The 21958-nt window shown below is 35.1% G+C and overlaps 1 protein-coding gene across 3 annotated transcripts in view; it reads left to right on the plus strand.

Moving 5' to 3' along the window:
- The window catches only part of BCLAF1 (BCL2 associated transcription factor 1), a 29511-nt gene that overhangs the window by 244 nt on the left and 7309 nt on the right, over window positions 1-21958 (plus strand). The window contains exons 2-11 of one of the 3 annotated variants that reach the window (XR_006384534.1): window positions 6685-6788; window positions 8371-8484; window positions 9200-10111; window positions 11492-12157; window positions 12308-12477; window positions 14802-14907; window positions 15971-16055; window positions 18388-18563; window positions 18697-18859; window positions 19687-19775. Coding sequence is in view for 2 of the 3 variants with exons in the window: in XM_044248189.1 (XP_044104124.1) it covers window positions 8381-8484; window positions 9200-10111; window positions 11492-12157; window positions 12308-12477; window positions 14802-14907; window positions 15971-16055; window positions 18388-18563; window positions 19687-19867; window positions 20917-21063 (2547 nt within the window). In the remaining variant the exon portion in view is untranslated. Of the gene's footprint in view, window positions 1-6684; window positions 6789-8370; window positions 8485-9199; window positions 10112-11491; window positions 12158-12307; window positions 12478-14801; window positions 14908-15970; window positions 16056-18387; window positions 18564-18696; window positions 18860-19686; window positions 19868-20916; window positions 21064-21958 lie in introns of those variants that run through there. The other 2 variants (XM_044248189.1, XM_044248198.1) reach the window with 2 other exon arrangements.

The following is a 21958-nucleotide window of genomic DNA, read 5'->3' on the forward strand; positions in this document are numbered from 1 at the left end:
GTTATTTATGCGTTTCTCCCATCAGATTCCCTCAGGTTTTCGGGGCACTACAGGTCGGAAAGGTGGGGGGTGGGGTGAGCAGCGAGAACGGTGCGCGCGCGCGCGGTTACGAACCTGGCTCGAAACCCAGAGACCGCGCGGCCTTTCCGTGCGCGTGCGCATACCTCCCCTTTCCACCCTTCCCCCATTTCCTCGGCCCGGACTCTTGCGCGCGCCCGACTGAAAGCTCGCCCGGCGCACGCGCACTTCCTCCTTTCTCCGCCTACGGCTGCTGAGGCCGCTGAGGTGCAGCTTGTGTTCGCTTCTCATTGGCTGGGAGCGCCACCTTTCTTCCAGGCTCTGGGGCTTTCACAAAACAACTATGACCTGAAGCAAAGTGCGTTGGGTAGGTTGACCCGTTTTCGCGTGGTCTTTAAATTCCTTTTTTCCGGCTTCACGCTACTCGTCGGTTTAGGCACCGGTTTTTGTTTGTTTGTTTGTTTGTTTTTTGTTTTTTGATTTTTGGTTTTTTTTGTTACTAAGAACGTGTTCTGTTGTCCCTCGTCTCTGACGCGGGCATCCGCCTCCGGCGTCGCGGGATGGTTTTCTCCGAGGTTAACCTCGGATCCCCCAGGCAACCCACTTTGTTTTGAAGCGAACGTGTGCGCTCGACTCAAAGAGTTGTGCCTAGTTACCATTTCCTAGCCTGAGCAGGCCTTAGCTGATGGATCGGAGAGTAGCCTTGTTGTTTCTCCCCCGCCCCCTTACCCCGGGCCCAAAAGGCAGTCTTTGAGTAGTACCCGCGAGACCACATCCTTTTGGCAAGTGATTCAGGTCTTTATATCGAGTCAGATATTGAAACCATGATAAGACTGTGGAGGTAATTGGAGGGGAGTGGCGAGTTAAGATTAGGGACTTGGCCCTCACTTTAAGTCCGTAAGTTGGCTTTCTTCACGTTAAGATTTATTTTATCAGAATCAAGCAGTAGTAGTAGCAACCACTTTCCTATGTCAGTTTTTTTTTTTTTTAACGTTTTAGGCTGAAAAAAGGCTAAAGTTGAAAGTAGATGTGTCCAAAATTGACGTAAAGAGATTAGTTACTTAAGACACATGTTATTGGAGCAGTGCCTTTTAATTTATTGTGGATATTAAAAAGGAAACCAGAATTCCTTAATCCTTGTGTAAATTCTCGTTCCAGTTAGACTCTAGTTGGAATGGTTGGGCTACTGTTTCGACAGTAGAGATTCATTACATAAGAAAAACCGCTACAAGTTTATCAGCATTTTTATGTGATCCTAGCCAATTTAGGGTAAATAATTCGATAAGAAGTATTATGTGTCTAAAATAACTCATGGTGAACAACCCAAAGTTTATGTACTGATGGCTCATAGCCATTTTGTTTTAAGGATACCATGTTTTAACTAACGTTGTGGTAATAAACACTGGAATCCCCCTTCATTCAGATAATTGGTAGCCTAGGAGATTTTTCTTTTTTTGTAAGAACAATAATATTTTAGGACTCAAGAGACAGATCTCTAAAAACCACTTGAAAGACTTAGGTCTACATGAGTTTATTGAATTCATCTACCTCTATTAGATTTAACTGTGTGATGAGAAGACTTGTAGAAATAGAGAAAGTCTTTTCAGTTCTGTATAGAACTTTGGATTGGGAGTTTCCAGAAACTACATTCAAAATCCTTAGTTGAACACTAGCTGAATTCTGTGTAATTTACACTGATTTATTAATGAACAAAATGTAGATAAGGGAATCAGGAAGCCCACTATATCTCTGGATAGTAAGTATAAATGTTTACGTTACACTTTTAGGTTATGAATTTGTTCCTTCTTCACATCCAGATTCTTAGACAGTGGTCATTTAGTGTTATCTCAGAATCTTAAACATTAATGTTTTATTTGACTCCAGGACAGAAGGAAAATAATCTAGAAACGTTAAGGTAGTAATAATTCTCATCTACATTTGTGTATTATTTTGTGGGGTTCTCAAACTTGATCCAGTATTTCTACACTTAGGTAGACACCAAAAAAGTAGAGCATTTTAAGGCCACATGAGCCAAGGAGTGGCTCAGTCTGGTCTAGAATGCAGGTATTTTTCTCAGTCCCTTGCTGGTTTTGTTTTGTTTTGTTTTAAAGCTGGATAAAGAACTAAAAACTTGTGACTAAACCTGTCATTTTTCAAAAGTTTTTAATTATGGAAATTTTCAAGGACAAAAGTAGAAACAATAGTGAGCTCCTGTGCTCTCATCATACAGGTTTAGTAATTGTCAGCATTTACCAATTTTACCAGTAAAATTATTTACTTTTTTGGGGAGTATTGTATTTTTATTTTAAAGATTTTATGTATTTGAGAGGGTGAATGAAAGAGCGAGCCTGAGGGGTAGAGGGAGAGGGAGAAGCAGACTCCCTGCTGAAGGCTCAATTCCCAGGACCTTGGGATAATGACCTGAGTGAAAGATGCTCAACTGATTGAGTCACCCAGGTGTTTCTTTTTGGAGTATTAAAAAGCAAAATTCCAGTCATTTTATTATGCATTTATAATGCTGATTAATTTTCTATTGGAAATACTTATTCTTTTTTTTTTTTTTTTTAAAGATCTTATTTATTTATTTGACAGAGGGAGATCACAACTAGGCAGAGAGGCAGGCAGAGAGAGAGAGAGGAGGAAGCAGGCTCCCTGTCGAGCAGAGAGCCCGATGTGGGACTCGATCCCAGGACCCTGAGATCATGACCTGAGCCGAAGTACTTATTCTTAAAAGACAAGATTAGATGACCTGCAGGAAAAACGGTCACAAACCAGTTACCAATAATGATAGCTGATGTTTGAATGTACCGTGTGCAAAATGCTGTTTACATTCATTAGTTCATGTAACCTTAAACCTGTAAGTACCATTACTGATAGCCTTATTTTATTCCTGTGGAAATTGAAGCTGAAAGAGATTAAGGTAGTAACTTTTCCAGTGGTGAGCACCTAGTTAATGGTCAAGTCAGGATTTTTGAACCTAGTCTGTTGTAATAATAGTATTAGGATATTATTTTTAGGATTATTAAAGATGTGAATAGCAGTGATTGTTTACAGAAATCTGGAAGAAACTCCCTGAATCTGCTAAAATGAAAACTTGGCTCAAATATGCTTGATAGGGTAATCTAAAGAAACCATTTTGGGGGGCTTGAGCTTGAGTATTTTGTTGAACTCTGTTCTTTTCATCGCTTGTGTTCTAGCTAATCATAATGTATTCTTGCATAAAAGACTTTCTTCACAAGAAATAATAAATATGGCCTGATTTATTCTCTTAATGTTTCTCACTGGTTGGTGAATCAATTGGATAAAAACATATAAAGCAATTTATTCCCTCCCTTTTTACATCTTTTTTTTTTTTTTTTTTAACAGTCTCTTAGTAAGCAGTCTTGGTTGTAATAAAGGGAAGATTGATTTGGCATTTTGAATTCTATATATAGGTTATGGCCACATCAAGCACCTGTCAGGGCACTGGAGAGAGTGCAGGAACTGGAATCAAGAGATCTGGGTCAAATTCTGGATTAACTATTTGTACTCTAACCATGGGCAACCTGAAAGGGCAAAGAAATCTCTTCTTTACTGTCCCAAACTTGCACATCTCCCAGATGTTTGAGCCCAAAACTGAGACTTCAGGGACACTGTCGAAGTGCCCCGCCCTCTCCCCCACCTTCTCTCTGCTCCCCACCAACAACCTATGAACGAATGCTATTGACTGCACTTCCACATCTGATTCTCACTTTGCCTCTTTTTTCCAACTTCATTGCTACTACTTTTCCAGGTAACTATTATATTGAATCTCAACCTTCTAATTTATCTCCTTGTTGTCCTCTCCATATTGTCCATGCTATGCACAGCCCCATTTTAAAATGTAAATCTGGTGGTGACTTCCCTGATTGTTGCAGAGCCTTCCCATTGCCGTTATAATAAAATCTACTCTTTTTTTCTATTCTGGCCTGCTTTCTAGATGCAATTTGATCTGGTCCATTCCTGCCTGTTCACCTTAACTCCTATCCTCTCCATGATCAGAGTGCCTCAACTTTATTACTGGTCTTTCTGTCCTGAATTTGCCAAGTTTGTGTCTTCGGTCTAGAATGCTCTTCTTTCTGTGTAACTTTGCAGTGTACCTTGTCTTTAGCTTTAATGTTTAATGTTAACTTCTTAAGGCCCAGAGACCCGCCTTTGTAGTCTTCTCTCCACCTCTTAACATATCATCTTGTTAGGGTATTTCCCTTCTCTCTTTTCCTCCCTTTAACATAAGCTCCAAGAGAGTAGGCAACTTAATGTCTCACTTGAAGTACAGTATTTCCAGTGCTAGGATAGTAGTGCCTGGCATGTTATAGGCATTTTGTAAATTTAGAAGAATTCTGAAACCTTAGAGTTTTCTTCATTTGAGAGATGGGTTAACATGTAGTTTATGAGATTGAGGATTAAATGAGATGATTTTATTTAAAGTCGCCTAGTAGTTCTTAGCACTTGGTTGGTATTCAGATGTTTTTGGCTAGGATTTGTTGATTTTTATTCCTGTTTAGTTGGCTTTGGAGAGCAAGCACCTCTTTCATAGTCCCGTTTCCCATAAAACCTAGCATAGTGCTTTTTACATAGACTTATTTAAAAAATATTAGAGTTGATTATGGTCTTTGTACTGACTATTTATCATTAATGTTATTAAATGTTAAATATATTTTGCATTAAATATATATTATTAAATATTGTTAAATATGTTATGCATCATACTTCACATATGTTCTTAGGAGTTTTTTTTATAGATACTTAACCATATTTATAGATTGTGAACAAGAAAGTGTATCTACTAGTATAACCTACAGCGCCTCCTCTCTGTTATATTTCTAGTGTCTATTTTTTTGGAATTTCAGAAGTCATGATTTGAAGTAAAGAGGGACTTGGCAGTTGGTTTTTCTTTGGATATGTGGAAATTAAAATTAGCTTTTAAGAATTGGTTAGGGGAAGTGTTGGATAAAATGAGCCTTGTATCCTTTCCAGCAGTGGATTGGTAGTGTTGAACTTCTAGGTCCAGAGTCGTTTTAGAACAGTGCATCAGTATAGAAGATTAATTTTTTTCTGCTCCCTTGGGGGGATTTGATACTTTTTAAAAACTAAACATGCATGCACTTTAGGAATTCTTTTGTTTCTGTATGTATGGTCTTTTGTTTTTATTTTTTATTTTAGTATGTTTCCCTTAATTAGTAGTTCCTATTCTTCCTAGTTTGAACCTCACATCTCTTAATCTCCCCAACTGTAGGATCATGGGTATATAGGGACAACGTTCTTGATTCACCAGTTTAATCTTACCATTTCTTTTCCTTTGTATTTCCAATTTTATTGCAATTTTTATTGGATCTTCGTTAAGAGTCACAGATTTTCACATTTCTGTGTTATTTTTTTTCCATTTATAATGGTCTATGAATTCCTCAAGGTTAGGCATGTATTAATCTTCTTTTCATTAGTTTCTGCTCCCCCAGTGGTTTTTGACTATCCTTTGCATGTAATTGGTGATCAGTCACTGAATGTTACTTATAAGGCTAACCTGTTGGGTGTTGATAACTGGTTAAAATTTGGGCAAATTTTAATTTATTTGCATAATAATGGTAAATTGGGAAGAATATTGGCTTTCATTAGATATTCGTTTCATTTATGGCCTGTTTTTTTATTGGAATGTCTGAACATGTATCAGAATGCTTTCAGGCACTGAACTTAGAGTTATTGTGATACCTGTTAATAAGACTTTTAAAAACCAGTTTCAGATGAAACTAAACTGTAGAAAGAAAGTAACACAGAGAGAATAAAGAAAAGTAGCAGAGCATTAAAAATAAACTCATACTTAGGTAAGTTATAGGTATAGCATTATGAATACTAACTACTGATAGATCACACATTTAAATATTCCAAGAATACCGAATTTGGCATTATATTAGCCACTTTGAAATTTTTTCTTCTTTTTTAAAAGATTTTATTTATTTGACAGAGAGGGGGAACACAAGCAGGGGGAGAGGGAGAGAGAAGCAGGTTCCCCACTGAGTGGGGAGCCTGATGTGGGTCTCCGTCCCAGGACCCTGGGATCATGACCTGAACCCAAGGCAGACAGATGCTTAACGACTGAGCGCCTCAGTAGATCCAGGCACCCCACTTTGAAATTTTCTGGTAGGATAGCAGCACAATTTCTGTTTTCTAAAGCCCACGTTAGACTAAAATGAGAATTCAGGTATTTAAATTAAAAAGTAAAATGCTGTCAGTTTCATGGTGTACATCTGCATTCTGATTAAAACAAAAACTATTTCTTAAGCTTTTATGGTTAAAAGTTTATTTCCTAAATGAGTTTCTCTTTCCCTGAAATCATTAGTCCTTTTATTAAGAGTTGATTTCAGGGGCACCTTGGTGGCTCAGTGGGTTAAGCCGCTGCCTTCGGCTCGGGTCATGATCTCGGGGTCCTGGGATCGAGTCCTGCATCGGGCTCTCTGCTCAGCAGGGAGCCTGCTTCCCTCTCTCTCACTCTCTGTCTGCCTCTCTGCCTACTTGTGATCTCTCTCTGTCAAATAAATAAATGAAATCTTTAAAAAAAAAAAAAGTTGATTTCAGTGCCAGTATAATTCATTGTTGTGAACTGTGGGTGTTTAATTTACCATAAATCAATTCGTATTTTTTTTTCTTTGCTAGGAATTTGAATTTAGAGTTTAATTTCTCAGACCATTTTCTCCAGGAAGAACTTTACAGTATCTCAGAGACTTCATTTGATTGTTTAATCCTGCATAAAACTCAAGGTAAATAGCATTTGTTTTTCTAGTTTTCTAGTTTAGATTTATTTGAGAAAATGCAACTATTTTAATTCATGAATCTGAGTGATTAAAAGTGATTTAGTCGGAAGCTTTTTTTGTTTGAGTTTGTTTTGGGGGTTTTTGTTTTTTTGTTTCGTTTCCTTTTGGTGGCTTACATGAAGTAAACCAGATTTTAAAAGCTTGAGGAAGAAGATTCTCTTCATCTCTTTTGCTTCTCTGTTGTGTGTCTCCTTCTGCTTTTATAAACACGTCAACTTAGACTCAGGCTAATAACTCTTTTTTCCTTATGCATATAAGAGGAATTCCATAAATTAACTTTTTAACACCCTTGCATTAGTGTATTAAGGTAATTAAAGTTGATTTTACATGTATTATTAGCTCATTTAGTCTTCACTACAATTCCAAGGAAGATACTGTCTTTATATGTTTCTTATTTAGAGAAGGTAGGGCTAATATTTGTCTTTAGGATAGTTACGTTTTATTTTGAAATATCTGAAACCTTGAATTTGTCATTTATGGTTTTCAATGAAGTATGTGCAGACATTATGTTGCTTCTTCTGTAATTCAACTCAATCTTAGTACTTTAAAATACTATTTTTATAATACTGACAGATCTTAGGTAGGAGAAATTGGTCATATGGCAGTTCTAGGCTATTAGAAGTTTAGTGAGTCCATTTTTATGGAAACAGTTATTTTGGTAATAAGTGGAAATTTGGAAGTACTTTCAGCAGAAATAAACTTGGGAGGCGTGTGTGTGTGGGATGTGTGTGGGGTGTGTGTGTGTGTGTGTGTAGTTTTGAGAAGAGTAGATCTTCTAAATTATTTAGTCCTGTTATTTCTGTACCCAATGACGTTTAATTACTGCACTAGATATTAAGTAGTGTTTAGAAAAGTTTGAGTACTGGTGCCCAACTTTTCTTTTTTCTTGTACTTCCAGTATCTTCTAGCAGTCTTTCCAATGTATCTTTTATCCTTTTTTATCTACTTACCAGAAAGCTACAGGGTGAATTAGCGTTGTCACATAAGTCCATTTTCATGTGTAATCATGTAGTGTTATATACACGGAGTGGTTAGTTTAGTCCCATTTTAAGGCCATAAAGCATTTAGGATGATAGTCTGCTAGGTTTTGTCTTTTCTTTTCTTTCTTTTTTTTTTTTTTTAGTATTCTATCACTTGTATTTTCTTTGTTTCAGTTTCCTTATCTGATCTTACTACTCTGATATGTTTATCTTTGTTATAAGACAGGTAGGCATTTGATTTGGGCAGGGAATAACATCTAACATGCTGCTATAGTCTTGTATTGCTCTTTCTGGCTTCTGTAATTGCTGACTTTTTGAATTGAGGCACATAGGTGGTGCAGTCCATAGAAATCTGTCTACAATATACAGTACCTGTCATGCAGGTGAAGATAGATAGGGATAATTGTCTTATTATTCATTTGAAAATGCTGATGAGTAATATCCTTTAAGAGACTTACATCTTGTAAAATTTAGTTCTTTCAAAATAAATAAGAATGTGAAACTTCTTTGATTGTGATTTTTGACTTTTTTGCTCTCTCATTGACTAGGAGAAAAGAAATGGGTCGCTCCAATTCTAGATCACATTCTTCAAGATCAAAGTCTAGATCACAGTCTAGTTCTCGATCAAGATCAAGATCACATTCTAGAAAGAAGAGATACAGGTGAATTACTGTGTTTTTAATTCTTTAATAATGATGATCAGCTAATATTCATGGAGTGCTTACTGTGTTCAGACACAATGCTAAACTCACTAATATATTTTACCTCTTAACTCTGAAGTGGACCTATTCTTACCTTCATTTTAGAGTTGGAGAGATTGAGAATTGTTCAAGATACAATGTGGCATGGCTTAGGTTTGATTTAAGTTAGTGCTACTTCAGATCTCAGATTCTTACACTGCATGTATGGTTAATTTCTTTGAATTTAAAATGTTAAGAGATAAATTGGGTAACACGAAAATTATTTGACAGTAAGCCATCTTTCTATATTATTTCATAGTTTCTCATTATTTTCGATTCTAATGTCTCAGTATTGTGTATGCATTTAGGCAGTAGTTTTTGACTGATGAATATTCTTCTATGTCTGTAAATATTCTTTTACTCTATTTAAGTGCTTGTATAACTTTACTATAATTTGTTATTACGTCCTGTTGTTGGATATTTTCCTGTTTCTTTGCCTTTGTTCCTCAGGCCTTTATTCTCTCAATGTATATCTTAGAAGTGAGGCTTTTTTCATTAAAAACAATAAACTTGACTTTTGTATAAATGAAAGGTTTTGTCTTTCAAATGTACATTTTTGTATGCTAAACCATAAGTATTTAGAATGGTAGAGTGGAATCGTTTATTATTCTTGCATTGATATTTATTTCATTTTTAGTTCTAGGTCTCGTTCCAGGACATATTCAAGATCTCGTAGTAGAGATCGTATTTATTCTAGAGATTATCGCCGAGATTACAGAAATAATAGAGGAATGAGACGACCTTATGGGTACAGAGGAAGGGGCAGAGGGTATTATCAAGGAGGAGGAGGGAGATATCATCGAGGTGGTTATAGACCTGTCTGGAATAGAAGACACTCTAGGAGTCCTAGACGAGGTCGTTCACGTTCCAGGAGTCCAAAAAGAAGATCCGTTTCTTCTCAAAGATCCCGAAGCAGATCTCGCCGGTCGTATAGATCTTCTAGGTCTCCAAGATCATCCTCTTCTCGTTCTTCATCCCCATATAGCAAATCTCCTGTCTCTAAAAGACGAGGGTCTCAGGAAAAACAAACCAAAAAAGCTGAAGGGGAGCCCCAAGAAGAGAGTCCTTTGAAAAGTAAATCGCAAGAGGAGCCGAAAGATACATTTGAACATGACCCATCTGAATCTATTGATGAGTTTAACAAATCATCAGCCACATCGGGTGATATTTGGCCTGGCCTTTCAGCTTATGATAATAGTCCCAGATCACCTCATAGTCCTTCACCGATTGCTACACCACCTAGTCAGAGTTCATCTTGCTCTGATGCCCCCATGCTTAGTACAGTCCACTCTGCAAAAAACACCCCCTCTCAGCATTCACATTCCATTCAGCATAGTCCTGAAAGGTCTGGGTCTGGTTCTGTTGGAAATGGATCTAGTCGATACAGTCCTTCTCAGAATAGTCCAATTCATCATATCCCTTCACGAAGAAGCCCTGCAAAGACAATCACACCACAGAATGCTCCAAGAGATGAGACTAGGGGACGTTCTTCATTTTATCCTGATGGTGGAGATCAGGAAACTGCAAAGACAGGAAAATTCTTAAAAAGGTAAGCATTAATGTATTTAGATTATAATATTAATATGTTTGTACTTTAAATTCTGTTTGGATTTACAAGTCTTAAAATTGCACCATGATGTATAGTTAGCTGTTTTCACTCAAAATTCTTTCTAATTCCAAGTTGTTTATGCTTAATCTGGTTAACTTTGGAAATTAAGTGTCTTAATAGAAACTAATTTATATTTCTCTTTTTAATTTTACTCATTTTTAGTCAGTCCAGAATTAAAAATGTAAATAAGAAATTGAGTAGCATAAAGCACAACTGGGTTAACATGTAAGATCTTACAGAGATGAATTTTGTGTTAGAGCATTGAAAGCTTATTTTGTTTTCTTCATTATAAGGTAACATATAAATAATGTAGTTATAGTACATATTCTTATATGTGTGGTATTAATACATGCAGCTGCCACTTAATAAAACTATCTGATTATAGAAAAGATAGTGGTATTTTTCTAGTAACGTTTGAAGCATACTTTGTTTAAATTCTGATTTCAAGCATTGCTAAAGAGTTGCTAAAAAACAAAATTGGTTGCTAATGTAGTTTGATTGACTCTAAGAAAATAGAACAGGCATGCTTTTTTATGGAATAGGGCTGTACAAACTACAATTAAATTGCTTGTTGCACTGATACAGTTTCTACTTAGTATTGCCAGGAATCATTTTCTGCAGCAAAGTATATGAAATATTTTGTGATTCAGTTAGAGTATTTAAAGATTTTATTTATTTATTTGACAGACAGAGATCACAAGTAGGCAGAGAGGCAGGCAGAGAGAGAGAGGAGGAAGCAGGCTCCCCGCCGAGCAGAGAGCCCGATGTGGGGCTCGATCCCAGGACCCTGAGATCATGACCTGAGCTAAAGGCAGAGGCTTTAACCCACTGAGCCACCCAGGTGCCCCCAGTGAGAGTATTCAAATAATACTAAGTTCACTTCTGTGAACTCCCTTCTTTCAGTAGATTGTGTTACAGTCTGAAATTTTGAGTATAATTAATAGAATTCTGATAGATGAGTATACTCTTTATTAATGGTTTTTAGTCTCAAAAATTAAACAGTGTTGCATGTTATGGAAATTCTGGATAATTGGATTTGTTAGTGTAGAATTGTGTATGACTAGAACAGGTTTTTGGGAAAGGCTTTACTCTCTAAACTTCAGGTCTAATATGTAAATTTATTTAAAAACTCAGTACATAAGTGCTGTATGGATGCTTTTAATGTTTTTTAGAAGTGGAATCTGAAGAAAGCACTTTTTCAGTAAGGTTTTTTTTTTCTTTATTAGTGGTCCTGTGGTATTGGGAAACACATATAAGTTTGCAAGTGATCCACAGTGAATGCAATCCAGAGTTACCATCCTCTTCTCTGCTTATTCACAGGTTCACAGATGAAGAGTCTAGAGTATTCCTGCTTGATAGGGGTAATACCAGGGATAAAGAGGCTCCAAAGGAGAAAGGATCAGAGAAAGGGAGGGCAGAGGGAGAATGGGAAGATCAGGAAGCGCTGGATTACTTTAGTGATAAAGAGTCTGGAAAACAAAAGTTTAATGATTCAGAAGGGGATGATACAGAGGAGACAGAGGATTATAGACAGTTCAGGAAGTCAGTTCTTGCAGATCAGGGTAAAAATTTTGCTACTACATCTCACCGGAATACTGAGGAGGAAGGACCCAAGTACAAGTCCAAAGTTTCACTGAAAGGCAACAGAGAAAGTGATGGATTTAGAGAAGAAAAAAATTATAAACTTAAAGAGACTGGCTACGTAGTGGAAAGGCCTAGCACTGCAAAAGATAAGCACAAGGAAGACGACAAAAGTTCTGAGAGAATAACAGTAAAGAAAGAAACTCAGTCACCTGAGCAGGTAAAGTCTGAAAAGCTCAAAGACCTCTTTGATTACAGTCCCCCTCTACACAAGAATCTGGATGCACGAGAAAAGTCTACTTTCAGAGAGGAGAGCCCACTTAGGATCAAAATGATAGCCAGTGATTCTCATCGTCCTGAAGTCAAACTCAAAATGGCACCTGTTCCTCTTGATGATTCTAACAGGTAATTCCACATTGATACCCAGAAAATAATCTGTGATGATTTAGTTAATATTCTAACTATCTTATTTTGTGAACATACTCCCATTTCGTATTCAAACCAATGGTATATTTTGTTTGTTATGTGTGTGTGTGTGTTACCAATTTGCTCCAGACCTGCTTCCTTGACTAAAGACAGGCTACTTGCTAGTACACTTGTCCATTCTGTCAAGAAAGAACAAGAATTCCGATCCATCTTTGACCACATTAAGTTGCCACAGGCCAGCAAAAGCACTTCAGAGTCTTTTATTCAACACATTGTGTCCTTGGTTCATCATGTTAAAGGTATGTTTACTATTGTGAATTAAATATTTCTTGCAAATTAAAATGAAGAGTTAGGCTTTAATTAATGTACTCTAGGGCTAGCAGTTTTATGTAGATAGCATTAGAAATTGGGAAAAATAGTTTCATGAAAGAGTGATCAGTCTTTTTAGCATCAGGACCCTTGGAAATGTTTAATACAAAGTGACCGAGATAGCAGATAGAGTTGAAACACACTCTAAAAATCTGTATCATGATAAAACTGATAAATATTTAAGGGGAAGTCTTTGAAATGTATCATTGTACTTGAAGGGCAGAATGCTTACAGATGATTTTTCATTGCATGCATAGGATTTATAATGTGCACTTGCATAGATTTTATAATAAAGATGAGGCCATATTGTTACTGCATATTATTAAGAATTTCTTTTCAATTTTTAAAGAAACCTGAAACAAGCAGAAAAGCAGTATTGATTTTCCACCTATATTTTTGTTACTTAATTTGTTGTAATACTTAGCTTTTTTAAACGGTAAACTGGAAAAGAATTTATTGGAATTTTTTAAGGGAAAAATGTTTAAGAAATTTAAAAATGCGTTAGAAGAGTAGTGATTTTACGAATAGTTGCTAATTAGGATGATAGTTATATTTCTTTAAGTTCTGAGGATGCTAAGGGTGTTTACATTTCAGTTAAAATAATGATGCTCAGTTTTCACCAGTATGTAATTAACTCAAAGGTACTAATAATTTTCAAAGGTTTAGGGTATGACTTTTTGGGCAATTAGGTTGTTTTGTTTTTGTTATTTTCTTTCTGTGTTTAAAAGGCAACTTACTATGAAATAGGTTCTTACCCAGGAAGCTACATGGTTGTTGGTCTAAAGCCATTTTTTTAAAAAAGTTTGTCTTTTCATATGAGAACGACTCATTGTAATAGCTGAAACTTGTTGCTAGCAAATTCTTTACACAGTTGATGTTTCAAAACGGTGAATAGTAAATGAATTTCTTTTTGACTGTTATTTAAACATGGTAACAAGAGTTTTGTTATTTGGCTATAACTAGGTTTGTGAGCCACTTTATGACCATATTATTGTGGTACATAAAATATGAAACATTTACATTTTTTCTTTTTTTTTTACCTTTTTTTGACCTGTCTCCACATTTTACAATTTATTGCTGAATTTTGAGATCAGGTTTTGATAAAATTTTTTCTTTTTCATTTTCTTTTTGTTTTTTTGTTTTTTGTTTTTTTTTTTTTAAAGAACTGTAGTTATGTTTCATATTGGTATTGTGCAACCGATCTGAACAGCTCTTTCTTAATTCAGAGCTGAAAATGCCCAGTGATGTTTTCTTTTTCATTGTAACTAGGTCCTGGAATATGTTTTGAAATGGCAAAATCCATGTTTCAAAGTAAAATAGCGTTGAAAGATACAGGCAAAGTTGAATCTTCTGTCTTCCTGGCAAAAATGGCATAAAAACTGAGTTGCTAGCTCAAATTCCTGGGTTTCATGGAATTATGATTGAGGCACTACCCTTGTAGTGGCCGTTTCAAGTTTTAATGATTGGTTATGAGACATGTGCTGGATATTGGGCGGTAAGTTGACACAGATGTATGTTGACCTGTTAAGCAGATAGCTTGCTTCGTAATGTGACATTTCATGACTTTATACGTCTTTCTATTTTACATTTAGAGCGTATCTTGAATGGTTTAAAAGCTAGTATTGATATTACTAATTTTAAAATTTAAAAGGACAAGGGAACAATAGCAGATACGCTGTCAGGGGTGCCAAGATGCCAGATTTTTGGAGTAATAAGTGTTAATTGATTTGAAGAATATTTTTTGAATTGAAATGGTACTAATCAGTTTTTTCTTAAATCCGTTTTTTTGTTGTCAACATAGTTCTTGATGCAATAATTTTATTAGCATACTAAAATCAACTGTGTAGTTATTTCAGTATTTTTGTTTTCTGCAAATGATTACTTGAAGTAATTTCATTGGTTCGTATTGGCAAGGTGTAAGGACATTCACTTACTGTTCCTTTCTGTTCTGTTTGAGGTAGTAGTGCATTACTCAAATTGAGTTAGAGATTCTCAGTTTAATCTGTTTATTGTTCTTGGATTATATGTAGTACTGTGACAGTGCCCTCTGAGGGGCGTTGTATCGGTGACCAGTTGAGGTACAAAAAGTTAAAAGGGACAGAGTAGGAGCTCTTTGTAACACTTGATTCTCTTCTGGTAGGTTTCTTGAGTATTTTTATTTTCTTTTCACCTGCCAAATGCCCTTCTGTCACAAATGAAAATCTCTTTTGAAGTAAAGATAACTAATTGGGCAGTATTTCTCCTAAATCAACAGAGCAATACTTCAAATCAGCTGCAGTGACCCTAAACGAGAGGTTCACCTCGTATCAGAAAGCCACCGAAGAACATAGTACCAGGCAAAAGAGCCCTGAGATACACAGGTATGTGCACTGATGAAGGGGCATATAAAAATGTTTTGATAGAAAGACAGTGTTTAAACAGTATTGTAATGGAACTGTGCTGTCATCATGATATAAAATGAACTTTATTTTTATTTCTGATTCATACCTTGAATAAGTGTATTTCCAGCCTTGAAAAGTTTGTAATTTACTGTTTCTATTTAATTTTCAGTTCCCTTGGTTTAAACAGGTTCTTAGAACTTAAAATACTAAGTATTTAGTATTAAGCACTCCCCAGTAAGGAATTCAGTAGATACCACATTTTTGGGGGGAGGAAGTTGGATATCTAGAGTAGCCCTTTATTTAATTTACTACCAGTAAGTTTGTAAAAAAATGCTTGGTAACAGGTAGAACTGTTTTTCATAAGAGCATGAATATTAAAAGTCAGGCAGTTATGTTCACAGCATGGTTTATAACTGCATTGTGATGAACAGGTTAGTTAATCTCTGAACATTTGTTTTTTTTCCATCTACCAAATAAGGACAACAGTGCCTCTTTTGCAGAGTGGTGGTGACAATTAGTATTGATTATAAAATACCTAGTGCTTAGTCATAGTAGGTAGGGTTTTGGTGGTGACTGCTGAAGAAGCTCTGAGAAGTTGAAACGGACACTAGTTTAAAAAAGGCAAGGAAAGGCACAACATAAAACTAAAGATCCACTGATTATATAAAAATATGGGAGATATTTAGGAACAAATAACCCTATGTGTGTGTTCATTGAGGATCTGGAGGTATAATTTTATGATGGTTGACACTTAGGATGGTAACAGTCAACTTATTTAAAACATGAGTTTTTAATGATTAAGTTTGTTTTAAAAGGTTAGATTTATTTATATGTAAAAATATCTGTATTTTTATTTTTAATGGATATAGTTTTTATTTCTTAATTGTTCATTTGGAATTAGATTAATAACCTTACAATGTGAAAGTTCACTTGGGAGAGGAATAACTGTCTAGTTATTTCCTTTATTAAAATGGACAGTTGTGAGGAATTTTTTGAACCATAAAGTTAATGTGACTACAAACAGACTTTTTTTTACATTAAGGAGAATTGACATCTCTCCAAGTGCCCTGAGGAAGCACACTCGTTTAGCAGGGGAAGAGAGAGTTTTTAAAGAAGAAAATCAAAAGGTATGTTTGGAGTGGACATTTTTTTTAATGTTAATGTTTTCAACTTAGTTAATGATATTATATATTAAGTGTAGTTTGTGTAGATAAAATTTGTTTGCAGAGGTCATCTATTTTTAACTTGTAAGTAAATGCATTTATGGTAGTGTATGTGGTGTTTTTCCTAAAAGAAATTAAGCTGACACTATACTATATATCTAAGTAAAACCAAAAGTAATTTTTAAAAATGATATTTGAAAGGAGAAATTTGTTCTAAGCAAAGGGTAAAGAATCAAGCAGTAGAAAAATTATAAAAGCAAAGATAGAAATTATAGTAGGGTTTTTCTATAAAGTTTTGGGGTTAAATGAGCCAGAATAAATATTCCTTGATTTATATATGCCTAAATTAATATTTCTAGGTTTTTCACAGCAAGAACAAGAAGTAATCCCCATGCTTCTGGGCATTTTTGATCTGGACTAAGAAATGAGCTTTCCTCACTGATTTACAAATGAACATTTGGAATGAAAACTCACTATTGGAATTTTTGTGGGTTGGGGAAGAATGTTTTTAAACTTGAGAGAAGGACCTGTGAATGTTGGGGGAGGGAGGTCTTTGGAATAGAATGACTTTTTTTAAGGGGATTTTGATACATTCTGTTGATATGAAATTGGTGTTTTCTAGGTAGGCTAGTCCATATGGCAGGCAGATTAGGGGACTTGGAAATGCTGCTTGGTTTCAGTTTTGGCTGTAGCCAAGTATTATTTTTATGATACTTGGAAGATAATTAGCCCTTGGACATTTGGTTTTCTAATCAGAAAAAGGAGACCACATGTTTTGCAGACCTAAATAGTTGGCGCTAATATGAAAACATTGGCACTTTGATTTTCAGAAGCTGTTATTAATAGTTGTATAATACAAATATTTTAATAGGGTATCCTGTTGACTTACTAGGTACGAAATTTAGAGCTTAAAAGAAAGTGGTCTCTGTATGGGGCATACTGATTTTGGAAAAACAGATTCTGACAGGTGAATACTAATCTTGGCTTTTACTTTCAATATCTTGGGTTCAGTGTTGGTTTTGTTTTGCCAACAATTTAGTCTATCCTGGTGCTCTTGACAGAGTGAGTATCTTGTTTCTTTCCTCAGTATTCACCAGATTTTCATGTGGAGGAGAGAATATAGTGATGACTTATGGATGGACAAGGATAGGACATTGCTTTTTATCCTTCATTTTCTGATCTGAATGGATAATTAATATGTGTTAATTAATGTATATAGTTTTGGAGTTTATAAAGTAGTTTTACTTAAATTATCTTGTTACTTGTGGACTTGGTAATATAATACCTAAGTGAAAAAGGAGGGTTTTTGCTCTTGATTAGACTTTTTTTGTTACCCAGGAGCAAATGGGTGAGTAGTTGATACCATTTAGAGATATACTTTCTGTCTTATGAATGCTTATGAATATCGTAGCTAGATTTCCCAGAGTAAGTACTTCATATTGTTGAATACTAGCAAGGATGTCCACATTGCTTAGCATCTTACTGATGTATAATTTTTCTTCATTCCTAGATGCCTCTTTCCATCTTCCTAAATTATATAGTATTTGAAAAAGCAATGGAACAAGAAGGAGGTGAATTGTGACCCAGTTAAACTAATGTCCGTTGCAATACCTGAATTGAGAAAGGGCAGTATATTGGCCCAAGATACTGAGTACAGGATTGGGAATATTCTCTTTCTGGCTTTGTTTCTACCCTTATTGAAGCTTACTTGGTTTTATTACTCATACTCCACTTGCATGTTACGGAAATTACACAATTCTTCCTTTTGAAGTGGTTTTTATTGGGTTGGTCAACTTATTGGGAAGAGCTTGGTGACAATGAGGCTTAAATAATGAGAACCATTACTTTAGGATCCCTTAACTTTCTAGGTAGAAAGCTATACCACAACTACAGATCGAGTATAACTTCTGTCATTGTTCAGCTTTTTAAAAAAAAAAAACCTTTGAAAAGGATGAGTGATGACAATGAGGATGTGCTGAGTGGAAAAATAATTACGTCATTCTACTGTACAGAGTTTATTATGGATTGCTTTGAACAAAAACCTACTACACTGTCAAGATAATTAGCTTTTCATAACTTCCCTAGTCCTGTTTCACTGTGTATACAAATGTCTGATCAAAATAACCTAGCATATTTTTTAACAAAAACTAAAACTAAGTGTGGAAGTAGTATTTCATGGTCCACTCTTCTCTGATACTAAAATACCAGTTTAGAAGCTGGCATAAATTTGGCTATTATATATATATTTTTTCTTATATCTGTTCTGAAATTTGTATTTTACATTTGTCTTTTATAGGGAGATAAAAAATTAAGGTGTGATTCTGCTGATCTTCGGCATGACATTGATCGTCGGAGAAAAGAAAGAAGTAAAGAACGGGGGGATTCCAAGGGCTCCAGGGAATCCAGTGGATCAAGAAAGCAGGAAAAAACTCCAAAAGATTACAAGGAATACAAATCTTACAAAGATGACAGGTAATTGTTAAAACTGTGTGAGTTAGGTTTTAGCTTCTAATTAGCCTTTAATAATTGTCAGCTTAATTGCTTTCAATTTTGACTGTGTAATCGAATGTTTAAATTTAAACAATTAAAATTATTTGTTTTACAGCAAAAATGTATTTGTCTTTTACACGGCTTATGGTGGATGAGGACAAAAACTTTGGAATAGCAAGCTAACACTGAAAAAAAAAATGACAAATTAATGTGTCCTATTATCCAGGCTACATCAGGAGGTTGGACTTCAATGCAGTGCATTTCTAGAAACAGTTTGTGTAAGAACTTTGGTTCGTTATGCTTGATTCCGCACTTTTTCAACTCATAACACCCAGAGTACAAGAATTTTAAACTGATAATCTAGTGGTTTAACATGGGAGAGATGGGGGGAGGAAGGACTAGTTTTTATGAAATAGCAATGTGTATTTATCTTTCAAAGTAATGTTTCCATGGATACTGTTAGCAGTGGTAAGAGTTACCGCAGGTATGACCTTTTCGGGTGTTGCATTAGAACCATACAAAATTGATCATCATAGAGTCAAATAGTAGGAATACTCAGTATCATAGATAATCGTTTTCTTGCTATTCATTAGGTAAATGGTGGATTTTACTCGTGTTTTTTTTTAATTTATGACTGGTATTTGTATGTCATATGCTTTTTATTTCTATAATGGAGTTACGGCCCAAACCATACCAACTGTTCTCACCCAGAGTGTACAAACTGCAGTCATTTTGAAACTTGGCCTTAAGAACATTCTTAACTTTTTCCTACTCTTCTTTTCCTTTCCTTAAAATAACAACAACAAAAAAGTTAAAAATATTGAAGAACTGAACCTTATTCTTGAAGTTTCCAGACTGCTAGTTTTTAACTGGCAGGCTATAGCATGTTTTTCAGTAGTTACGTAAAAAAATAACTGAAGGAGAATGGAAACAGACTGTGTCAAAGTTTAACACCCAATCATTTTAGTTATGTAATAATTTTAATAGGGGATAGTTTTTTGTTTTTTTTTGACTTGAAAAATATCCCTTTTATATAAGATTCAGCAAGGTCTTCATCTTTTTTAAAGTAGCACATATTTTTTTGTTTTCTTTCTTTATTTTGCAGTAAACATAAAAGTAGAGAGCAAGATCATTCTCGATCTTCATCATCCTCAGCATCACCTTCTTCTCCCAGTTCTCGAGAAGAAAAGGAGAGTAAGAAGGAAAGAGAAGAAGAATTTAAAACTCACCATGAACTGAAAGAATACTCTGGCTTTGGAGGAGTTAGCCGACCACGAGGAACCTTTGTAAGTAGTAGAAATACCTTTGATTCTTGGTAGGACTTGACTTATTACTCACTATGCATAAGGAAAGTTAAAAATATGTGATTTAGATGTTGTTGTGAGTCATTACTCGTACAGTCAGAACTAGTCTTGGAAAGTGAAGTGGTATTTGATTTATCTTCAAGATATGCCATTTAGTGGTTGGAAGGAGGGGCTGGAGCTGGGATGATGCTTTCTTTGTATGCAGAGTAAAAAATAAGTGTTTTTGTCTAATTCTTAAAAAATTTATGTACATAAAGTGCATAAAGACCCAAGAGTCAAGTAAAGTTATTGACTGAGATCCAGTTCTTTAATTATTTAGTTTTTGAAAAGATACCTTAAAACATTAAAAAAAAAACAACCCTAGTCTCTGTATTTACAACTACTTTTATTTTGCCTGTTTTGCCTTCTAGTCCTTGCTTATATGTGTATAATCATAGAAATCATATAATTTTTCTTTTTATTCTACATAGCATACACATTATCCCCATACTTGCATAAATTTGTTGTAATTATTTAATGACTTCATAGTAGTGCATCTTCTTGACTCTTCAATTTCTATATTCAGATTCCTACTGTAAGCAAGTATCCAGTCAATTATTAGTAGGGTTCATTAATTAGATCATTTAGGAAAGAGAAGAGCTTTGCTTATATGGTGATAGGTGTAGTTGAACACTTGGGACTCCTATGATTGATATTCAAAGAAATAGACAACTCTTTCTGTTAGTAAAGGTGGAAAGAACCAACTTTATTATTTAAAAATATTAGTTCAGGCCATGAAAGTGCAGTCAGTATGCTAATACTTAGATTGACTGCATTTCTTTTTAACCTTTTCAACTTTCAGTAGGCAGAATTTTTTGCCTATAATATCAAATACCAAATAGCCACCCTTTTTATCCCTCAGTGGCTATGAGATTGAAATTTAGGAAGGAAATTAGGGAATTTGTTTTTTGTTACTGCAGTAAAATTAGAGTTTGCATGTAACTAAATACCTTTTGATTGCATTACTAAACAATTTTGTTAATGTTAATCAGTTTCGAATTAGAGGCAGAGGAAGAGCCAGAGGAGTTTTTGCTGGGACAAATACTGGTCCAAACAACTCAAATACTACTTTTCAAAAGAGACCGAAGGAAGAGGAATGGGATCCAGAATATACCCCAAAGAGCAAGAAGTACTTCTTGGTGGGTGTTAGAAATCTGTGTTTATTTGGTTTGCATTAATTTTCAAAGCATACTGGGTGAATACATTTGAGTACAGGTATCCACTGCTGTGAGAAGTTTTCACCATAATGCAGGAAACCTTTTAAAAATTCATTACCCAGATGATTTGAAGTTTTGAAAATGTGGGTCCCTTTGGTCCTGTTTATACTTCACTGATAGCACCTATAGGCTGATCAGGGTAAAATTTAAAAATGTACCTGATTTGATAGCCACATTCAGAGAAGAACACTAACATATGTTTCATGTCTGTCTATAAGACAATGACAGTTATAGAAACTTCTCATTAAGATTTACCTTTCACCATCACAGCTGCCTGTTTAAATGAAAAAGAATTCTTTCACAGTACACATAAATAAGGATCTCAGGGAGGTTGTTTACTTCCATTGGAAGAAAAGGAAGATGGAAAATTACATTGGAAGAGTTGCTAGCTACACTAATGTGGTGCTTCTTTGTGATATAATACCTTCTGAGGTAGTTTTCTAAGAGATGGAACTAGAGGATGTGGATCCTGAGAGAGTTTCTAGGTAATGATGGGCATTTTCTGCAGTTTGATGTGGGAGAAAACGGCCCATGATTATAGACACTTTAGAAAATACCAAAACTATTATCAGAAATACTTACTTTTTATTATAGCTTTTCAGAGAAGTCATGTTTCAGAGACTGGTTCTGAAGATTAGTTGTTTTGCAGAAGCAAGGAGTAAAATAACAGATGTATTGAATCATGTCTTTTATTTGGCTTTTTATGAATACACCTGAATACCCATAATTTATCTGCTAATTGAGAGGAGAGAGCTATATGCTGAACTAGATCTATATTGTTTGAAGAATGGCAATCAAATTAATTGCTATTTGGCTC

The sequence above is a fragment of the Neovison vison genome, chromosome 1 (assembly GCF_020171115.1).
Source record: "Neovison vison isolate M4711 chromosome 1, ASM_NN_V1, whole genome shotgun sequence".
Lineage (NCBI taxonomy): Eukaryota > Metazoa > Chordata > Mammalia > Carnivora > Mustelidae > Neogale > Neogale vison.